Raw genomic sequence first — 19088 nt, forward strand, 5'->3', positions numbered from 1 at the left:
CTGGTTGAAACAATGAAAAAACAATTGTACCTGTGGTTGTTAAGGATCATGTGTTATTAATTGTGAGCCATGAGTAGCCACCTGTACTCAGGCACAAGATGAAGGACTGTCCTCTTTATAAACCCATCTGGTGAATAATTAACTTTGCAGCCGTTCCAGTTTGTCTTTTCCCAGTTTGTCTAGATTGTTTTCAAAAGCCCACTGGTGGTTTATCATTGGGACCATCTGCGTCTGGCCTGTGGCCGGCCCCGCGGTGCCAGCTGGCGCCCTGGCGTGATGTTCCCGGGTCTCTTCTCTCCCCTCCGCACCTGAGGGTCCCGCACCTGAGCGCTCTAGCGCAGTGACATCCACGCGGTCTCGTGTTACAGTTTCTCTCTCTTCAGCTAGGTGACAAGGTCCTTTGCAGCGCAGGGACCTTAGACTGTGCTCTGCTGTCTGCTGTGAGTACTGGCTCTGCGTTGGGAGCAGCTGTGACCTGGGTCTCTTTCGCCGAGGGTGCCCTCCCGGCTCGGGGTTCCCTTCTACGCCGTGTCCCTGGAGAGAGGCTTCCATGGCTGAAAGCCACTGATGTCTGTACCCTAAGCGCATGTAGAGGCTACAGGCAAGCCTTTCTGTGGCAGCTGGACAGGCCGTGTTTCTATCTTGTTAGGTACAACAGCAACAACATTAGTCAGAGTGAGGGTTCAGCAAATGCTGCCTAGCATTACCATTTTCCTAGGACGATTCTAAATTATTCAGATATATTTTAATTGAATAATAGGACGTAGGCCTCAAACTGCCGATCTGTCAGTTACGTGGGCGGGTGACCTCACCCCCTAGGCCTCGGTTCCTCTTCTCTAAGACACTCATCGTTGGATCTATTTGAGGACTGAATGGGTCTACCTGCAGTATTACCTCACTCAGTCCTCACAGGTCTTTTTCTGGAGCTTGACATGTAGTAAAAACTCAGTATTTGTAGTTGATACCTGAGTGGTAGTAAGAATGAGTCACCCCCCTTTTCAAGTGAAGACACTGAGGCTTGCAGAGGCTCCTTCAACAGACATGTGCTCCTGCTGCCCGAGAACTAGCATTCGCCCAGGTTAGTGCACCCAGCAGGGGCGGGGCCTGGGCGGCACACAGGTCCCCGGCCGGCCGGCCGAGGGCTGCTCCCTTCTGCCTGTCCACACACGGTGTCGTCATGCCGACCACTGCCTGCCGTCTCCTTTGGGACGGCTGGGAAGCAGTCCCAACCTGACTGCAGGGCACAGTGCTCCCGAGGCAGCTGTGTCTAAGGCCATCAGCTAGTGCAGTGAATAAATCACAGATCTATATAATTTTACCCATTAAACTGGCCCCACAAAAGAGGTCACTACTAACAGTTGACTCAACCCAGAGCCTTGGAAAGGGTAACTGAGAGCATGGTCGACTGCAGGCAGTCATGGTTCAAGGTCAGAGCGCCGTGTCACGCTGTGTACTCCCAAGTCTCCGCTCGCTCAGCTGTAAAGCGCGGGGAAAGCAAGTATGCACCTTAAGGTTGTGTGAGAGCTTTGTTTCACTTTAAATAATATATGTTAACATATTCAGTAATCTTGGACATGTATTAAACTATCAATGTGTGTTAATAATTGTTGCTTTAGCATTAAGGCTAGAAGGACAGTTTGTGCCTTGTGAATTCTAATATATCAGAAAAAAATAATTTAAGTAGTTACTTTTTCCTTTGAAAATAACAGGTATTATTAGTGTTAGAAATTGCCTTACAAGCAAAATTTTGGACTCATTGATATGAATGACTTTAGTGCTCTTCTCTAAATGCATTTTAGTGTAAATTTTCTCATGTCTGGTTAGTAAGAGGGTTGATGAAAGATGGAATATGCTAATTAGGTATGAGGTGGAGACCAGACGGGCTGGTCTGCCTGTGTTCGCCATTTAAGGAGGTAGAGAGTTTAGAAATCCCGGCCAGGTCAGAGAGGAGCCCGGCTTTCACTGCTGTCCTCCAGCAGGGCTGAGGCTCGCTTCTCGCTCGCCTCCACGTCTTCCCACGTGACTCATCTCGCTCACAGTTTGATCTCCCGGCCATGGTGCCTCTGCTCTCCCCCTGCTGCAGATGTTCACCGTGTGGAGCTGCAATTGGCCTCTGCGTGGGTATTAATGGAAATCTTTCCACCAGAGGAAGTGGAGCAAACCCTGTTCATCTCCACCGTGCAGTGGAAGAATCTGCAACCTGGACAGGTCGAGGGGTAGCTGGCTGGTGACAGAAGCGGGGAGGACTAGTTCTCGCCACCATCTTTGGCTTTATCCCGTGTCCCCTCCAGCATTTCGGTGTTTGGTCCCAGTCTTGAGTTCTTGATAACTGACCCTAGTGCCTCAGGACCTTGCCTGAGGCCCTCTCATGCCCGTGCAGTGAGGCCCCTTCCTTCGCTCTGAGGGAAGGCCGTGAGCTCGCTCCGGGGGAGTTAGAGGCTTGCCCAGGACCCACTGATGACTTCTGGCACAGTCGGCACACGCGCCCTGCTCGTCTTGCTGTGAGTCCTGGGCTTTCTGCCTTCAACCAGCTACTGCCCAGAGACGGCGGGCGCTCCCAGGTGATTCCACAGAGAGGTCGCCGCACTCCTGTCCTGCCTTCGTCACCATCCCCATTTGGGGCTTGCAGGGCGGCTCATGCATCTTCCTAGTGTCTCTTAGTTTAGAGGCATACGTGAAAAATCAAATGGCCATTCTCGCCTCCCCAATTTAAAATTTCTGCAGCATTTTCTTATAATACAGTATGACATTTCTTGTTGTCCTTAAAGGAAGTGAAACCCTTAGATACCGAGGGAGGAAGAAAAGCAGGCCAGCGCTGAAGCGCACAGACACCACGCGCCTACATGCAGACACCACTCAGAGCCTGCCTTCCCCGCCCCGGTCCCTGTCCCTCTCAGAACGCCGTCTGCACTGGGAAACCTTTCTCCTCATTCTCCTCGTGAACCAGGCGCAGTTTTCTGACTAACTACGTTTTCCCTCTAGGCTGCGCTCTTACACGTGTGTTCAGCAATCTAACTGCTCCGGCAGCCGCTTAGCCCGAGCCCACTCATACCTGGGTACCTGGGTTGCTTTTCAGGGAGGTTTTGGAAACAGTAAACTCACGCAGGGTTCTGCTGAAGGACTAAGGACACATCTGCTGAATCCCTAACTTCAAGGGGGGAAACGGAACCGCAGAGTGGCAGAAAGAGTCATGAAACAGACACCAGCCGTGCCGGGCTGGCTCCCGCCCGACCCCTGCTCTGTGTGATAGTATAGAAACAGACCCTTGGCTCTTCGTTTTGCTAGTACATTGGAGCCTTTCATTAGAAAGGAAGTTGTTGCTCAAAATGGTCATGTCCCTGACGTGAAAGTAGGTTTGGCTTGATCATGATACAAAGTTCTGGAGTGGGCAGATCTTAACTAATCACTCAAAACCCCGTTCCGCCTGCGGCTCGCCCGTCTTTCCAGGTCCTCTCTGTGATGCAGAGGCCGCAGTGCCCTGCTTGCTGCTCGTTTCCCCAGGGAAGCGAAGCCTTCCCTACCGACTGACTGGCAGACGGAGCTGGGCCGCTCCTGAGCCGTTTGTCGGCGGCCGGCATTCTACCCGGGCCCAGCTGACATGTTTTAACACGATCGCTGGAGGATTGAGAGTGAGGACTACCCTGTTCTTCAGGGTGCAGTGAAAAGACTGAGATTCTTTTATCAAAACGAGGCAATCGAGATAGAAAAATCTGTTTTCCTCCTCGGGTCTCCTCTCTCAAAATAAGATGTAAGGGGAGGACTATGAAACAAATACCAGTTTGGGGTCTTGGGAAGCACGACGATAAGGAGCTTTGGTTTGACTCATCTAATCAAGTGCGCAGGATAAAACAAATTCACTTCACAAATGACTTCCCAAACATCATCTCCAGTCCGCGGGCGCAGGCCCCACCTGACACCCTCTGCCTGCCTGACTCGGCAGAGGCGACGCCCTACGGGGGCATAATGCCCCCCACCCCCCACCCCGTCTCGGAGAGGGCTGCCTCCCGGGGACCTACGTAGCCCGTTCAGTGAGCCTTCCATTCCCTACTTTTCTTCAGACCTGGGTTTCAGACGAAGTGCACTTAGTCTCAGTCAGTGCCGCGTCCCACCAACCACAGCTTTTAAGGCAATTAAAGAAAAAGGCTTTTTGGTTACCTCTCATTGCGGTGGCTGGCTGTCCATTCACCTGTGGCCGGCGTCTCCAAGTTGAAACAGGCGTCTCCGCTCCAAGTGAGAACAAGCCTTGAAACTAAGGTCGGCAGGGATGTGGCTTTTCTGGTGAACCAAGAAAAATAAGCATTTTCCTCCCCTGCCAGAGAAGGCCTGTGGCTCTCTCCTGCCTCACGAGTGTCCCGTGGGCCACCCTCGCAGTCTCCTGCTCAGGGACAACTGGAGCGACTTGCTCCCTCCAGGGTCAGTGACTCACATGGAGGAGCAGGAGAGCTCTGGAGACGAGGAAGGCACTTCCTGAACCTGCAGAAGGCAGGCGGTGAGTCACCTGCAGGAGCCCAGCGGGCTGGCCCCGGAATGCCCGAGGACTCTCCCAGGAGGAGGGGTGCGGTCTCAGGCTGGACCCCACTCAGTCAGACCCCGCCTAGAGTTCCTCCTCTTCTTCCTTTCTACTGGGGCGGGGGGCTCTTCCTATTACTAATTAAAAAATATGTGTTTACAGCCTTTTTGATAAATTTTAGCTAAAAGGAATCAAAATATGTTTTATGAAAGACAAATCTTGATTTTGTTGTCCATATTATTTAAAGACTAAAAGTACATGTTTATATTAGTAATTGATAACTTTGGGAACCTGTAGTCTTATGCAAGAATCGGATGAAATCTATAGACCTATTTTCACAAATACACAAGTATAAATGTTCAGAATGTTTTAAATAAAGTTATTTATGGGGTGAGTTCACTGGATCTTTTGCATTGCACTCTTTGGTGTGTGTGTGTGTGTGTGTGTGTGTGTGTGGAGGGGGACATCAGTCCTGTCTTTATGAAAGAGAGTTAGAGAGAGTCTGTGCCTGGCAGCCCAGGGGGCAGGTACTGGCCAGAAAGGTGGGTGGGCTCCAGGCCCCGGGGGCTCCCAGGCAGCCTGGGAGGGGCCGAGGGGCCCAGGTCCTGGCAGCAGCTGCGGAGATGCCTCAGGGTGAGCGCTCAGGTACTGGGGGGGGTCACAGCTGGTTCTGCAAGGGTGACAGGGTAGCTGGGTTGGCCTGGACTCTCCCTGAGGCCACCTGCTTGTCCTCCTGGGTCATCTGCTGGTCCTGAGCCTGCTTGTGGCCTTCCGCGGTGACCTCTCCACCGTCAGGCGACTTACTCTCATCATCAGTCTCGTCCCTGTCCCTCACATCCTCCTCCTTCGGTCCTCTCTACCGTCCTCGTCACATCGTCAGCCCCTCTTCCTCGCGGTCCGCACGCTCGAAGGCCAGCCTGCCAGGAGGGGCCGGGCTGTTCTTTCTCTGTGACGCTCCGGAGCCAGGCCTGGGGCTGCCGTTCCTTCTGCCAGGGCGGCCTCTCCTCCGCGGGGTCGGTCTGGTTAAACCAGAGCTTCGGTGACATGGGGGAGAGTGAGGGACACGGGGACGTGGCTCACAGACGCGCCGGGGGCCACAGCCGACAGGGGCCTGATGCGCTCAAACTTCATTCTAAAACACAAGACAGCTTGTTCATTCTTCTTTTAACAAAATCTTCCTGTGATGTTAAATTTATATAATCAGATCCCTTTTTCTTATTTATAATTAATTTTAGAACTTTCAGATGAAAGTCTCCAAAAGATTCCAAGAGTTTCTTGAATGCAACATTCAAACAAATGAGTAAAAAGTAAAAATACAATTTCCTAACATGGAATCAAAACCTGTCACCATCATGGAGGGCAATAAATGAAAATAATAATCAAAGAGGGAAACTTTTTAGAATGTAGAAAGCTATCAATAATAGTTTTACTTAGTGTTTGTTTATGCCTTAAGGAAATAATGTGTGTGTAGTTTGTTTTATTTTAACTCTTTGTGTAGAGAAACAAATGTGTTTAAATACCAATAGTTGAATATCAAAACCGTGTTTCTTCTCTTGCCTTTTCCTAAACAGACACAAACAGAAAACCACAGTTTTAATGATTTTTCGTTCTGTTCTTTTTCGTGTGGATTTGGCACGTTGTGTGTGAGGAGCTACTAGCCCTAGGAAGGTCTCTGAAGAGAAATGAGCTCAGTCTTAGAAGAACTGGCCAATGTGCAAACAGTCCTTCATTTCAGTCTGACCGCGCTCTGTGCCGTTGACTGCTTTCCCATGGATTTTGCTCTTAGCATTTGAAGGTGGCCCATTCGAAGGTGGTGGCATGCCAACCCTTTGAAAGACTTGTCTTTATCTTGGGTTGAACTTTTTGCCGCGTGTCACTGTGATCCACAAATGAGTGACGTCTGCTCTTAATGTGAATCCTAACTGCCGAGTCTTTAAAAGCATCAATTCGGAGGGAGGGAACCTCCCTGGTAGCTCTTGTAAAGGATGTTGAGCAGAGACCTCGGGGAGTTCTGAGGCTCGTGGCCCCCAGTTCTCAGTGCCGTGTATAGAATCGTCTCAGGGAGCTGGCTTGGACACATATTTCACAAGCTTCTGTTAAACGAACAAAAGCAGTCTGCTATCTGCCTTAAGTTTTAATGCTTGGGTTGACTTATCCTCTTGGGGTCAACTTCTTATATACTGATCTCTCACATCACAGAAAATCCCTTGTTATGGAACTGCTGAAAATGTTTTTGATATTCTTCCCTATTTTGAATTTGAAGGAAAACTGTGTTGATAATTTAGGATTGTATTACCTGATTTTGAGAGCCTTTTAAAACAGACCCTGAGAAAAGGCCGGTGTGTGAATAGATTACGGTCGACCTTGCCAAGTTTAAAGGACCTGGAGTTTGAAGAAGCACCTTGCCTTTCTATGTGTTGTTTTTTCCTACAAAGGTCTTCTCCTGGAGGAAGGAGCTGGTGTTGCGTCATCAGTGCCGTAAGCCGGTGGGCTACAGGTAGAATAGGCTTTTCCCTCCTTAATAGAACAGTGGGCTTGTCATCCTTAAAAGTTTCTGTGATCCGTGATGCAAATTAAGTCTAGTAGTGAAAAAGTTAACAGGAGGTGTATGCATCCAGAGTCTCAAGCTGGGGCTTGTTGAAGTCGGTCTTACTTAACATTCTAAAGGGAAACATTCTAAAGGGAAACATAGTACACGTTTAGTCACGAAGAAAGTGTAACGCTTTGATGAAAGGCACAGCTAAAACCAGCTCATGGCTTTATTGTTCAAATTACTGAAAGGTTAACCTGCAAAGAATTTTTGTCCTGCTGATTTTTTATAGCAAGTCTCACATTTCAGAAAAGCCACAGGAGACTTTACAACAGTAATTATCTTGTCTTTCGTTGGAAGATCCTGTTAAATGCAGGAAAGCTCCTTTAATAACATTGTTTAGCCATTACAAACCCCAAGTTTATTTTGAATACAGGACAGCATTCTGGATATATGTGTGTGCTTCTCTACCACTATAATGTTTAAACAGTTTTTTTTTAAATTTTTTTTGTATTTTTCTGAAGCTAGAAACGGGGAGAGACAGTCAGACAGACTCCCGCATGCGCCCGACCGGGATCCACCCGGCACGCCCACCAGGGGGCGACACTCTGCTCACCAGTGGGCAATGCTCTGCCCCTCCAAGGCATCGCTCTGCCGAGGCCACAGCCACTCTAGTGCCTGGAGCAGAGGCCAAAGAGCCATCCCCAGCGCCCGGGCCATCTTTACTCCAATGGAGCCTTGGCTGCGGGAGGGGAAGAGAGAGACAGAGAGGAAGGAGGGGGAGGGGTGGAGAAGCAGATGGGCGCCTCTCCTGTGTGCCCTGGCTGGGAATCGAACCCGGGACTTCTGCACGCCAGGCCGACGCTCTACCACTGAGCCAACCGGCCAGGGCCTAAACAGTTTTTTTTTAATTACAGATGATTTTTTTTCCTGCTATTGTTAAAGATGTTGAACCTTCACACAAGTTAAAAGTAATCCTTCAAGTAAATTGGACCTAGACTCACAGATAGTTTCTCCCACGTTCCCACACGCACACGCACACGCACACGCGCCCACGTTAGGGGACCTGGTTGAAGTTGCAGCAGTTGGGGTGAGTGCTTCCTTCCTAGCTGCTTCGGCACGGGTCTACCGACACACAGCCCTGCTCTCAGTCACAGGATTCACGGTGAAACAGTAATATTTTTAAACATTCTATCTTCATTAAAATCTTAACAACTTCCCAATAATACCCTTTAGGGTTACTTTGTTGGTGTGGAATCCAGCCAGTGGTCACATACTGCATTTGGTTTTGCTGTCTTTTTAGACTTATTTATTCTTTAGAACAATCTCACTGCTTTAAAAAAAAAAGAAAGAAAGAGAGGGAGAGGGAGGGAGGGAGGGAGGGAGGGAAAAATATTTTCTTTATTCTCCTTGGCTTTTAAAAATTGCGTGGCTCTGTATCTGCTAGGTCGGTCCTGTGGGACCTGCAGTTAGGGGATGCTTTCCAGTGGTTCTGAGGCAGTTTGTGTGTATTAGCCTAAAGTCATTTCAGAGTTAAGTGTGAATCTCTACAATCTTTCTTTGGACAGAAGCTTGCCTCATGGATCACTAATGACAAAGTCTGTAGATCCAAACTCACCTTTTTCCCCCCTGGTATATTGGATGACTCATTCAACTGTCTTTGCTTCAGTGTTCTGTAAAACAAGGATTCTGGTTTAATCACAGAAATTTAGATGGGAATCTCATAACCTTATTGATTTTTCAAAGTGTATTCTTAAAGAGACTGAAGCACGCACAGAAAGGATGTGTTTGCAAGGTCTTACATGGAATGAACAGGAGGTAGTATTATTGGAAAGTCTAACTCCTGGAATGAACCCTGTTTCTACTTCCCACCATTTTAGTGGGAGTCATTGGCAAATGTATTGCCAAGGTTTTCCCTGGTCCTGCAGTCATTTCTCCCTTGCATACGGCCTCTTCCTCCTTCCCCTGATTTTGTTTGGCTTCTCTGCATTGATAGGGGTCTGTGCACGATAGCCCCCCCTCCGGTGTTGGTAGGTATAGCATTTGTATCATCACCTTCATCTTTCTCTGTCAGTGTTCTCAGATGGATTCATTTCTTATTAAAGGAAAATGCACATGTAGAGGGGCCCCCAGGCCTCTGTAGTTCACTGATTCGTTGTTACACAGCAAAGCCAAGCGGGGATCCCATTGAAACATAGCTCACGAGGCTTCCTTGAACGCCATGTTTTTCGCACATAGCCAGACCATACGACAAGCATGGTAGTATAATCCTCTCCAGGTCTCACCGGTCCACCTCTCTGCACAAGAAAGTCACTCTAATTGGGGCTCACATGCAACAGCTGAGAATTTGTGCCGAGTGTAATTATTACAAACCCTTTAATGTTCCCTCGCCGAGATTGGTATCTTTAGTCCCTGTGCTGGAATTACTGTGTTTAATCTGTCATTTGGAATGATTTGTATCTATCAGGTCTTCTTTATATAAAGCACTTAGCTTTTTCTGGTCTGAGAACTTCATGGGTAGTGGCTGATTAAAGGGGAGGGTGGTTTGAGATTGAGTCTGGAGATAAGCCACCTCTGCCTCCTGTTCCCGTCTCGGTCCTCTGTGCTGTGCAGGGCTACCCCTCCTCACTCTGGAGATCTCGCTGGTGACAGGCAGCGTCTGGCTGCGATAGGAGCCCAGTAATGGGCCAGGTGGACGCCCGTGTGGATCTCAGCCTCTCCACTTGGTAGCTTTTTCTTTTTCTTTTTTTTTTTTTACTTTGGGCACGTCATTAATATGTCTGAGCCTCAATTTCTTCTCCTGAAAAATAGGCATGAAAATGGCTACCTTGTATGATTGTAAAACTTAGATGAGATGATGTGCAGAGTAGTTAGTAAGCTACTCAGTGAACTGTGGCTTTGGTTTGGTTTGGTTTGGTCAGAAGGCAGAAGGAGAGTGAGTAAGGGGGTGTCTGTCTGAATGTAAAGTGAGAATGATTAAAAATTGAAAATATTTCCTAACTAAAAAGTCAAGGTATGTCTATAATATTGTGGTAGCCCTTAGTAAGTTTTTGGATGTCTTTTAATGGTGACCCGGTGATTGCTTGAAATACTTTTATGTTCTTTCATTATAAATTTCTCTTCTGAAAAGAAGGAAACCAGGACTAGCTTACTCCAGACTATCTGGAGTCGTGGGGAAGAATAAACTCTGAGGCCGGGCTGTGCAGCGGGGGGGCGGGGGTCTCAGCCAGGCCTCTGCTTTCAGGTTGATGTGTCATTCACTTGGAGCTCAGGCATTAGGCGTTTTTTAGTTGCAGAGTTAAATAGAATAAAAATGATAAAATCACAGAGTAATATGATGCATTATTGGGGAATAAATTTGATGCAAAAAGCTAATATTTTTTAAAAGCTAAAAGGTATTCAGGTATACATCAGATGGAATTTCTGAAGATGACTACAAATCCATAAGTTACATGCATTTAATATTTAAGCTTAATTAAAAAAAAAATAAAGGTAAGCATTTTATTACTATGCCCCAGGGTATATACATTTGTGTTATTACCAAAGTGGCAAAAGTTCACATGCTGAGTGAGGTATGGAATTTTTTTCAAAGCACTGCTTGACCTACTTACTGTAAGTCTTGAATGCAGCTTCCTTTCTGCGTTACATTCTTGCTTGTGTCTTTCCTCTTTGTCATCCCCACCGCCCGTGTTTTCAGCTCACGTCCCAGCCACGTTGTGTCCCATATCCTCCCCACCCCCTTTTGCTATAAATACTTATACCAGAATGGGTAGGGGGCTGGGAATCGGAAACCCAGGTGATGTGGCGTCCGCAATGTCGGCACACCCACTTTCTGACCCAAGCCAGTTTCTCCTGGTTGTGTGGCTCCTCCCCCCGGTGAGTCTGCACCCCTGCCCTGTTGGCTCCCTCACACAGCGCGTTAAGGCTGCGCTGCATGGGAAGCAGGGGAAGGAACGGTTGCACCTGCTCTTAGACACCCTCAGGAAAAGCCAGTGCTGCAGCTGCTGTTTATGTCCTTGGGACTTGTGTAAGCTGACTTGTCCTTTACAGCAAGATGAGAGTGGCTGGTGTCCTCTCACTTCCCGCCTGCTTCTTCAAGTTACCCCTGACCTCAGAGCTGTGCATTCAGCACACGTGACCTTTCCAGAGGGTGTGGTTCCGGTGCAGATTGCTTTCTCCTGGAACCGGTCCTGCTCCTGGGTTTCCAGTGCGTCGGATCTGCTGCTGCTCGTTTTAGTTCACAGTCCCACCCCGCCTCAGTCCCCTCATCCCCCCCCCCACCTTCCTGGAACCTCTCCTTGCAGCAGTGTTCCCTTTGAGTGCTTGGTTCTCTCCTTACGGGTTCAGGCACACTTCCATTTCCTGCGAGCCCTTCCTCAGTTTCCCCATTTGCAGTTAGCTACCTTTTCGTCTGAGCGGCCATGGTGAGTTAGTTATGTCTCTCCCTCATACCGCTCACCACATTTGAGTTCATCATGGTCTGCGTGCATGAGCAGGTATGGCTTCCAGAGAGGCCAAGCGGTCTGTGCTCAAGCGTTTGGGCTTTTGCTCCTCTCGGGAACTGTCAGTGCTGGAGGGTCCCCCAAGGTACTCATGGGGTCCACGATCGAACTGTCCGTACCCCTGAGGTTCTTGAAGCTCACTTGTGTTGAGGCCTCCGTCTCCTAGTATTGCAGTAAAAAATGGAAAGGGAGTAACCCTTGTGCAGCACGCAGCACAGTGCCTGCCACAGGGCCAGCGTTCAGTGCGCAAGTGCACGCCGCCGGGGCGGGGCCAGGGCCTGGGAGGAACGTCTGCGTCTGGGTCAGGCCAATGAGCGATGAGCTGCTTGTACCGAGCCAGTTGGGGCTCACACAGGAATACTGCATTGTTTCTGTGGGGCCAGGGAATATGGAGGTGGCCACGGACGTTTGAAAATCACAGGAAGTATAGGAGACTGGACTTACGACTTCTCCCGAGAACGTGAGGTGCTTGTGAAAACCGTGTTGAAGAAGCTGGGCTCAGAAGCAAGAGTTTGGATTAGAGTCCTCGCCCTGTACGCAGGCTCCCTCCCCTCGCTGTTTCTCAGCCTCTTCTGAAATGGGGACAGCAGTGGCACGTCATAGGCTTCCTGGTAATACTAAGCGGGACAATGTGGTTAAAGCCCTTGGCACAGTGAGTAGTAGGTGGTGTTGCTTCTGGTCAGCCCCCTAAACTCCAAATCCTTCCTGTGCCAACAGCTGACCCTGAATAATAGATGTCCCCAGAGTGGGGTGTGAACTTTTAAAGTCGTCACGGTCCTTGCCATGGCCTGTCACCTGGTGTCTGCCCCACTCTTTTAATAACAATTTTGTTTGTTCCCTATTGACAGCGGACCCCACCCACTCTTGGACATCCACGTCCAAGATTTCTGGGCTGTGAGTCAGTCTTCATGCAAGAACAAACCTCAAGGAACATTTTATCTTAACATGTGGCCCAGATTGATAGCATCAGCATCCCCCCGGAAACTTGTCCCGGGGCTTTACCCTGGACCTGCTGAGTCTGAAACCCTGGAGGTGGGCCGCGCCAGGCCTCTTAAAACGCCCTCCGGCCGGTCCTGGACCAGCTCAAGTTTGAGAACTGCTGCTTTGAACACCAGTGTTCTGTATTCATCCTGCCTGCCCCTGTGGGTTTCCGTGTGAAACTGAGAAAGTTGCGTTTTGTGTGTGGGCACTTGAAACGGTTTGTGAATTCCACACTTCCCTTGGTGGAGCTGCTGGCTCCTACCCACGCGCTTCCCTTGGTGCTGGGGGTTAGCAGGTTCTCCCCTAGGGAGGCTTTGTTCTGTGAAGAGCCCCTGTGAAAGTTGATCTTGTAATTTGCTGGAGAATACAGTTTTAACTTCTTAGAAAGTTATGGAAGGATCTGCTTTTTTAAATGGACATGAAATATATGCAGGCCTGGGTTTAATAAGATCAGAAGGCTCTTTTATAGATTCTAATTGGTGATGACTTGACCTCAGCTTTCTAACTTCTGTGATTTGGGAGCTCACTGTGCTAGTGTGCTTCGTCCCCCCCACTGACAGTACTTACTCTTGGTTTCTCAAGAATTCTTCATTATGGGCCAATACCCTTTGACCCTTCACCTGCCCCGGGGCCCTTCAGAAGGCCTCACCCAGGAAAAGTAGTTACATTTAGCTTTTAGCCAAAGCTCTTAGTTGTGCTCTAAGCTCACACACTATATCAAAGCTAGATTTTTTTCTTTTTTCTTTTCTTTTTTTTTGGACTCTTTTCTCAGTGTCATTCATGGCTGTGGTATAGCATTCTGTTCTACCACTATTCTAGAATTTGCTATCTGTGATTGCCAGTTTGGGAAGCTCTTCTCAAATGGTTGTTTTGTGTTCTGTGTGATTTTTAAGATGGCTTTCATATGCCTCTTCTTAAGTTCTTATTAGATTATTTTTTTCTACACTCTGATTTTGATCATAATGTTATTGATAGAATTAAATATTTGTATTTATGGAGGACAGATTTGCTATGGAAATGTTGTTATCTTGAGAGAGCTTTGTGAAAACTGTATACTTTATCTAGACGCAGTTATTTGTAACAGCGTTAGCGTGTACCCCTCCCCGCCCGCCCCCCTCCCCGCCCCGTAAACGTGAAGTGGACTGAGCGAGACCGCTCGCCATTTTCGTGGTTTACTGCTTTTCTCTGAGAGAATGAGAATCATGTTCAAGGACTTGCTGAAAGGAGAGATTCAGGGACTGTAATATGCTGCAGCCGCACGTCTTACTTCACCGGAACCAGCGAGGGCATCGCTGAGCATTTGTCAGTAGCTCTAAAACAGAGTGTGACATGAGCCCCCACGGAGCCACGCGCTGTGGAGTCATCCTGCGTCCTCCTCACGAGCATTCACTAGAGAGCCCGGGAGTGCCCCCGGCCCCGTGCCGGGGCCCCGTGTTCACGCCACGCGCTGTGTACCTCCTCACAAGCATTCACTAGAGAGCCCGGGAGTGCCCCCCGCCCCGTGCCGGGGCCTCGTGTTCACGCCACGCGCTGTGTACCTCCTCACGAGCATTCACTAGAGAGCCCGGGAGTGCCCCCCGCCCCGTGCCGGGGCCCCGTGTTCACGCCACGCGCTGTGTACCTCCTCACGAGCACTCACTAGAGAGCCCGGGAGTGCCCCCAGCCCCGTGCCAGGGCCCCGTGTTCACGCCACGCGCTGTGTACCTCCTCACGAGCACTCACTAGAGAGCCTGGGAGTGCCCCCCGCCCCGTGCCGGGGCCCCGTGTTCACGCCACGCGCTGTGGAGTTGTCCTGCGTCTTCCTCACGGGCATTCACTAGAGAGCCCGGGAGTGCCCCCCGCCCCGTGCCAGGGCCCCGTGTTCACGCCACGCGCTGTGGAGTTGTCCTGCGTCTTCCTCACGGGCATTCACTAGAGAGCCCGGGAGTGCCCCCCGCCCCGTGCCAGGGCCCCGTGTTCACGCCACCACAAGGCGACTGAAAAGAGCTTGAGCTCTCAACAGATTTATATCATTTTCCGATAATAAAATTGTCAGTGAGAATTGACTTGCCCTTTGCTTTTCTAGTCTGTACAAATAAAACCAGTCTGGCTTATTTGTTAAATATTTATTGGTTGCACAATGAGACACAGCCTCGGCCCCCAGAAGTGTGTGTAGGCGTTAAGTAAGTAAAAGAGTAGGTGCGTGTGAGAACACGTCATCACCGAGCAGGGCAAGAAGCCCAGTAACGGAGGCATGACCGGGGTGGGGGGTAGTGGGGTGTGAGGTGGGGGGGCTGGCCATCCGAGATTTCATGGACTGCGGGTTGGCAATGTAGGGTTTCATGGGTGGGTCAGAGGTAAAGATGCACATGCCATGGCACAGGGACAGAAAGGAGCGTGGCACACTGCTGCAGTGACACATTTGCACGAGGGGGTCAAGTCCCGGGGACAGGAGTGCAGGTGGGGGCAATGCTGGAAAGGTTGGCAGGCTCTGGGCTTTCAGGGCCCTGGGTGCCTAGAAAGAGGCCCGAGGCGCGCCCCTCGGGGATGGGGTGGGAGCTGGAAGCCCACTGCAAAGAGGCCCGAGGCTCGCCCCTCGGGGATGGGGTGGGAGCTGGATCCCACTGCAGACGCAGGACTTTCCTCTGCATTTTCCCCAGGAGCGCTAAGTCAGTCTCCAGGACACCAGATAACCCCTTGTAGTTGGGGTTTTTGTTTGTTTGTTTGTTTGTTTGTTTGTTTTAAACCATGAAGGTATCCAGGATAAACTGTGGAGGTAAATAAGTACAAGTAGGGCTCCCTTCTTTGGAAAATATCCCAGTATGGATGTTATTGGTTGTGGGTCAGCAGTTCCATCTGTATCTGCACCAAGAATAGCATCATACTGACATATCCTATTTAAAACATTTGTAACCCAAGGTCTTTAGGGGGAGGATTGTGGGATTTACCAAGGGGGGGGGAATGACATGTTTTGTGTCTTCAAAGCATGTTTTCCTTTGAGAAAGCCTACCCATCTTTGGGGGCTGCAGTCAAGAATACAGCGACCTCGTAAAGGGCATCTTGACCGCAGGGCCCCGCCACAGACACTGGGAGAAGTGATTCCTTTAACCAGCGAGGTGGCGCACCCAGGCAGGCTTCACTCAGCAGCCGGCATAGTCAACCACCACTAGAGTATTTCTGGGCAGAGGGGGAGTTCTAAGAAAGAATAATATGGTATTCATTCTTGCCCTTGAACTGTACACACTTGGTCTGTAAGCAAGTGTAGCAATATATTGATAGTATTCTATGTGACTTACCAGCGGTGCTTGTGCCTCCTGTGGTGCAAGAGGTTCTTGTGAATGTTAAGGAGAGGCTCCTTCAGCGGGGTTTTCAGCGGCCTTTTGACCACCTTCAGCGCCCTGGATGGGTTGGATATAGCATCCCTTTCAACCCCTAGATTTCAGCTTTCCCTGAAGAACTTTCAAGGTGTGTGGTGGGTTTTTTAAGTAAATCAACAAGTATCAACATTTTGGAATACAAAATCGGTAGTGTTGTGTGAATTATGTGTCATAAAAGAATGTGAGAAGACGTTTTGGAGGGGAAGTTTTCACACACCCACGTTCTTTTATCCGCAGTAAATCTTTCCCAAAATGTTGTGAATGTTCTCGAAAAGGTGACCTCTAGTGGCCATCTGCTTTCTGTTGCATTCTCTTAATGATACTTCCTTCCGTTTATGAACAGATACATGGAGTTAAATTTTATATAATCCTTTCTGTACATCAGGATAACAGAGTGTCAGAAAGCATTTGTTTTCATCCTTCTTTATTGCTTACATGTGACTTCCAAAGAGCGTGTCTTTGGAGATCTAGTCCATAAATAAAAGTTATCAGGCTAGGGTTATATTTTCTGTCTGACTGGTGTAATTGCCCTGAATGGGTGCCGTGGACTTTCTCCCTCTCATACATAATAGCCGTCTTGTGAATTTTTTGCATAAAAAGATATATATTAAGGGATCCATGCAAATGTTGGTTGTTGCCAAAAGGAGAGTTGTTTCTTTAGCTAGAAACAGTTGATTCTGCAGCCTGCAGCTGGCCGTGCTGCCGGTCTGGCTGTGCGTGTAGGGGACTCGGGCGAAGTGGAAGGGCGCGAAGCAGAGGAAGAAGACGGCCACGACGAGGAAGACCTTGCCCTCCAGCTTCCGGCTGCCCCTGCTGTCCTTGCTCTTCGACTTCCGGTACGAGTCGTACACTTTTTTGGCGATCACCCCGTAAAACAGGAGCATGAGGGCCAGCGTGGTCCAGAAGATGACCTGGCACATGTAATTGACCCCTTGGTGCCACTTCAGCCCCAGGGGCCCCTTTAGGGAGGCGCACTTCCTCACAGAGGACGGCGTCGCTGCCTTGTCGCTCAGGACGACGTTCGGCAGGGAGATGAGGGACAGCAGGGTCCAGACGAGGGCCGACACCGTCTTCGCAAAGGCCGGCTTCTGCACGGAGAACTTCCCGAAAGGCCTGACGATCTTGAGGAACCTGTCCAGGGCGACGAGGCCCAGCAGGACGATGCCCACGTACATGGTCACGTAGAAGACGACCGCGGAGTAACGGCACACGAAGGCCCTGAGCTGCCAGGGGCCCAGGCGCGCGTCGGAGAGGATCTTCAGTGGCAGCGTCAGCGTCATGACCAGGTCGGCTACCAGCATGTTTTTGAGGTAGACGATGAAGGTGGAGGAGCTGGGGATGTGGACGAACACCCACAGGGCCAGCGTGTTCAGCAAGATGCCGGCAAAGAACACGGCCGTGTAGGCGGCCGGGAACAGCAGCTGGGCCACCCGTGTGTCCCGCGGGCACCGCTCAGACCCGTTGAAGCCCTTCGCCTCCGTGGCGTTCATGATTTCCAGCGTCGGCTATCCCCAGGAAACACATACACAAAGTAAAACAAAATGCTACTTAAAAACGGAAGACCAAGCCCTGGCCGGTTGGCTCAGCGGTAGAGCGTCGGCCTAGCGTGCGGAGGACCCGGGTTCGATTCCCGGCCAGGGCACATAGGAGAAGCGCCCATTTGCTTCTCCACCCCTCCGCCGCGACTTCCTCTCTGTCTCTCTCTTCCCCTCCCACAGCCAAGGCTCCACTGGAGCAAAGATGGCCCAGGCACTGGGGATGGCTCTGTGGCCTCTGCCTCAGGCGCTAGAGTGGCTCTGGTCGCAACATGGCGACGCCCAGGGTGGGCAGAGCATCACCCCCTGGTGGGCAGAGTGTTGCCCCTGGTGGGTGTGCCGGGTGGATCCCGGTCGGGCGCATGTGGGAGTCTGTCTGACTGTCTCTCCCTGTTTCCAGCTTCAGAAAAATGCAAAAAAAAAAAACAAAACAAAAAAAAACAGAAGACCAAAACTTACTTTAGGTTTGTAACCTATTAACACCTGATGTATTGACATCAGCTCATCCGGTGGCTCAGTTGAGAAGGCACACATTTCTGACTAGCATTCTTAGAGTACATGACACGTTTTTTAGTCCTCATCACTGTGCCATTTGTTTCACACCGTTATGAAATCTGATTAACAGGCCCCACATCATTCACAAGTGCCACTTCTACCGTGGCAGTAAAACAGGAAACCCCATTTAAGAAGTAATAATTCATGTCAGATTGCTGTATGTTATATAATTCCTCATGCCATAATCTGTGGTTTAGAATGTTAACCTTCCAGCCTTTCCCCCTGTAGAGCCTGCCTTTGTAAGCAAGCACACTTACAGTAGAAGTTGCAGTTCACCTGCGTTGGGGCAGACACTTGGCTCCGTCTTCCGAGCGGGGCAGTCACAGGCCAACCTGCAAGGAGCATGAGAAGCAAGTGTCCTTCTTTCTTGTACCCGGTTTCCTTCCTCATTTCACGGGTGTGACGTGATCCCTTGGGCTCTCTTCACATGCAGGCCATTGGAGCATTTTCTGAGAAGAGACCTCTTTGACAGCTCATGTGCTGTGACTCGCATAAACTAGCTGCTGTTACATTTTCTCAGCAGTAATTTTCCTGAAGCTTCATCCCCTTCACTCACTTGCTTAGTGCAGTTTTCAGGGTGTCTTGTAGCTAGTGAGGCAGAAAGGTAAAGAAAATAGCCCCAAATTACAGCCAGGGATCGGAGTTGACTCTGAAATCACAGAAATAGAATCATCATCCACACCCCTGTAGAGTATTTGCCCCCAGAAGTTTGTGTTCAGTGTGATGGTCTGTGTATAAACATTTATCTCAGTCCTATGCTCTTTCGATCTCTGAGAGAAAATGACATACTTGCTACAAGTTAAGGGCCAATAGACCCAGTTTTTTTGAGTCAGAATCCCACATCCACCAATTATTGGGTTCTAGATTAGAGACTGATAATTTAGTGGCCCTGGACCACAGTATATTCACCTGTGTAGTGGGTTTAATAATAGCATATACATCTCATAGCCTTGCTCAGAGGATGAAATGAGAGCCTACAATAGTGTTGGCTGTATAAAATGTACTAAAAATGTTAATCATTCACTACTGTGGTGTTTAAGTTATAGATTTAAATGGAGGTATAAAATCTCACTAGTTAGAAAACCATTTTTGAAAATCTTACCTGTATTTGATGTTATA

At 49.5% G+C, this 19088-nt stretch overlaps 3 protein-coding genes across 3 annotated transcripts in view; 1 reads left to right on the top strand and 2 right to left on the bottom strand.

The window, feature by feature from the left end:
- The window catches only part of GPR87 (G protein-coupled receptor 87), a 28476-nt gene extending 24062 nt beyond the window's left edge, over positions 1-4414 (bottom strand). The window contains exon 1 of the mRNA XM_066241721.1: positions 4156-4414. The gene's annotated coding sequence lies outside the window, so the exon portion shown is untranslated. The remainder of the gene's footprint in view (positions 1-4155) is intronic.
- The window catches only part of MED12L (mediator complex subunit 12L), a 356828-nt gene that overhangs the window by 230546 nt on the left and 107194 nt on the right, over positions 1-19088 (top strand). The gene's annotated exons all lie outside the window — the stretch shown is intronic.
- P2RY13 (purinergic receptor P2Y13) lies at positions 14844-18549 on the bottom strand. The gene is made up of 2 exons (XM_066241726.1): positions 18227-18549; positions 14844-17384 (listed from the first exon to the last, which is right to left on the bottom strand). The coding sequence occupies exon 2, from the start codon at positions 17367-17369 to the stop codon at positions 16368-16370; it is 1002 nt and encodes a 333-aa protein (XP_066097823.1). The 5' UTR covers positions 17370-17384; positions 18227-18549; the 3' UTR covers positions 14844-16367.

The sequence above is a fragment of the Saccopteryx bilineata genome, chromosome 8 (assembly GCF_036850765.1).
Source record: "Saccopteryx bilineata isolate mSacBil1 chromosome 8, mSacBil1_pri_phased_curated, whole genome shotgun sequence".
Lineage (NCBI taxonomy): Eukaryota > Metazoa > Chordata > Mammalia > Chiroptera > Emballonuridae > Saccopteryx > Saccopteryx bilineata.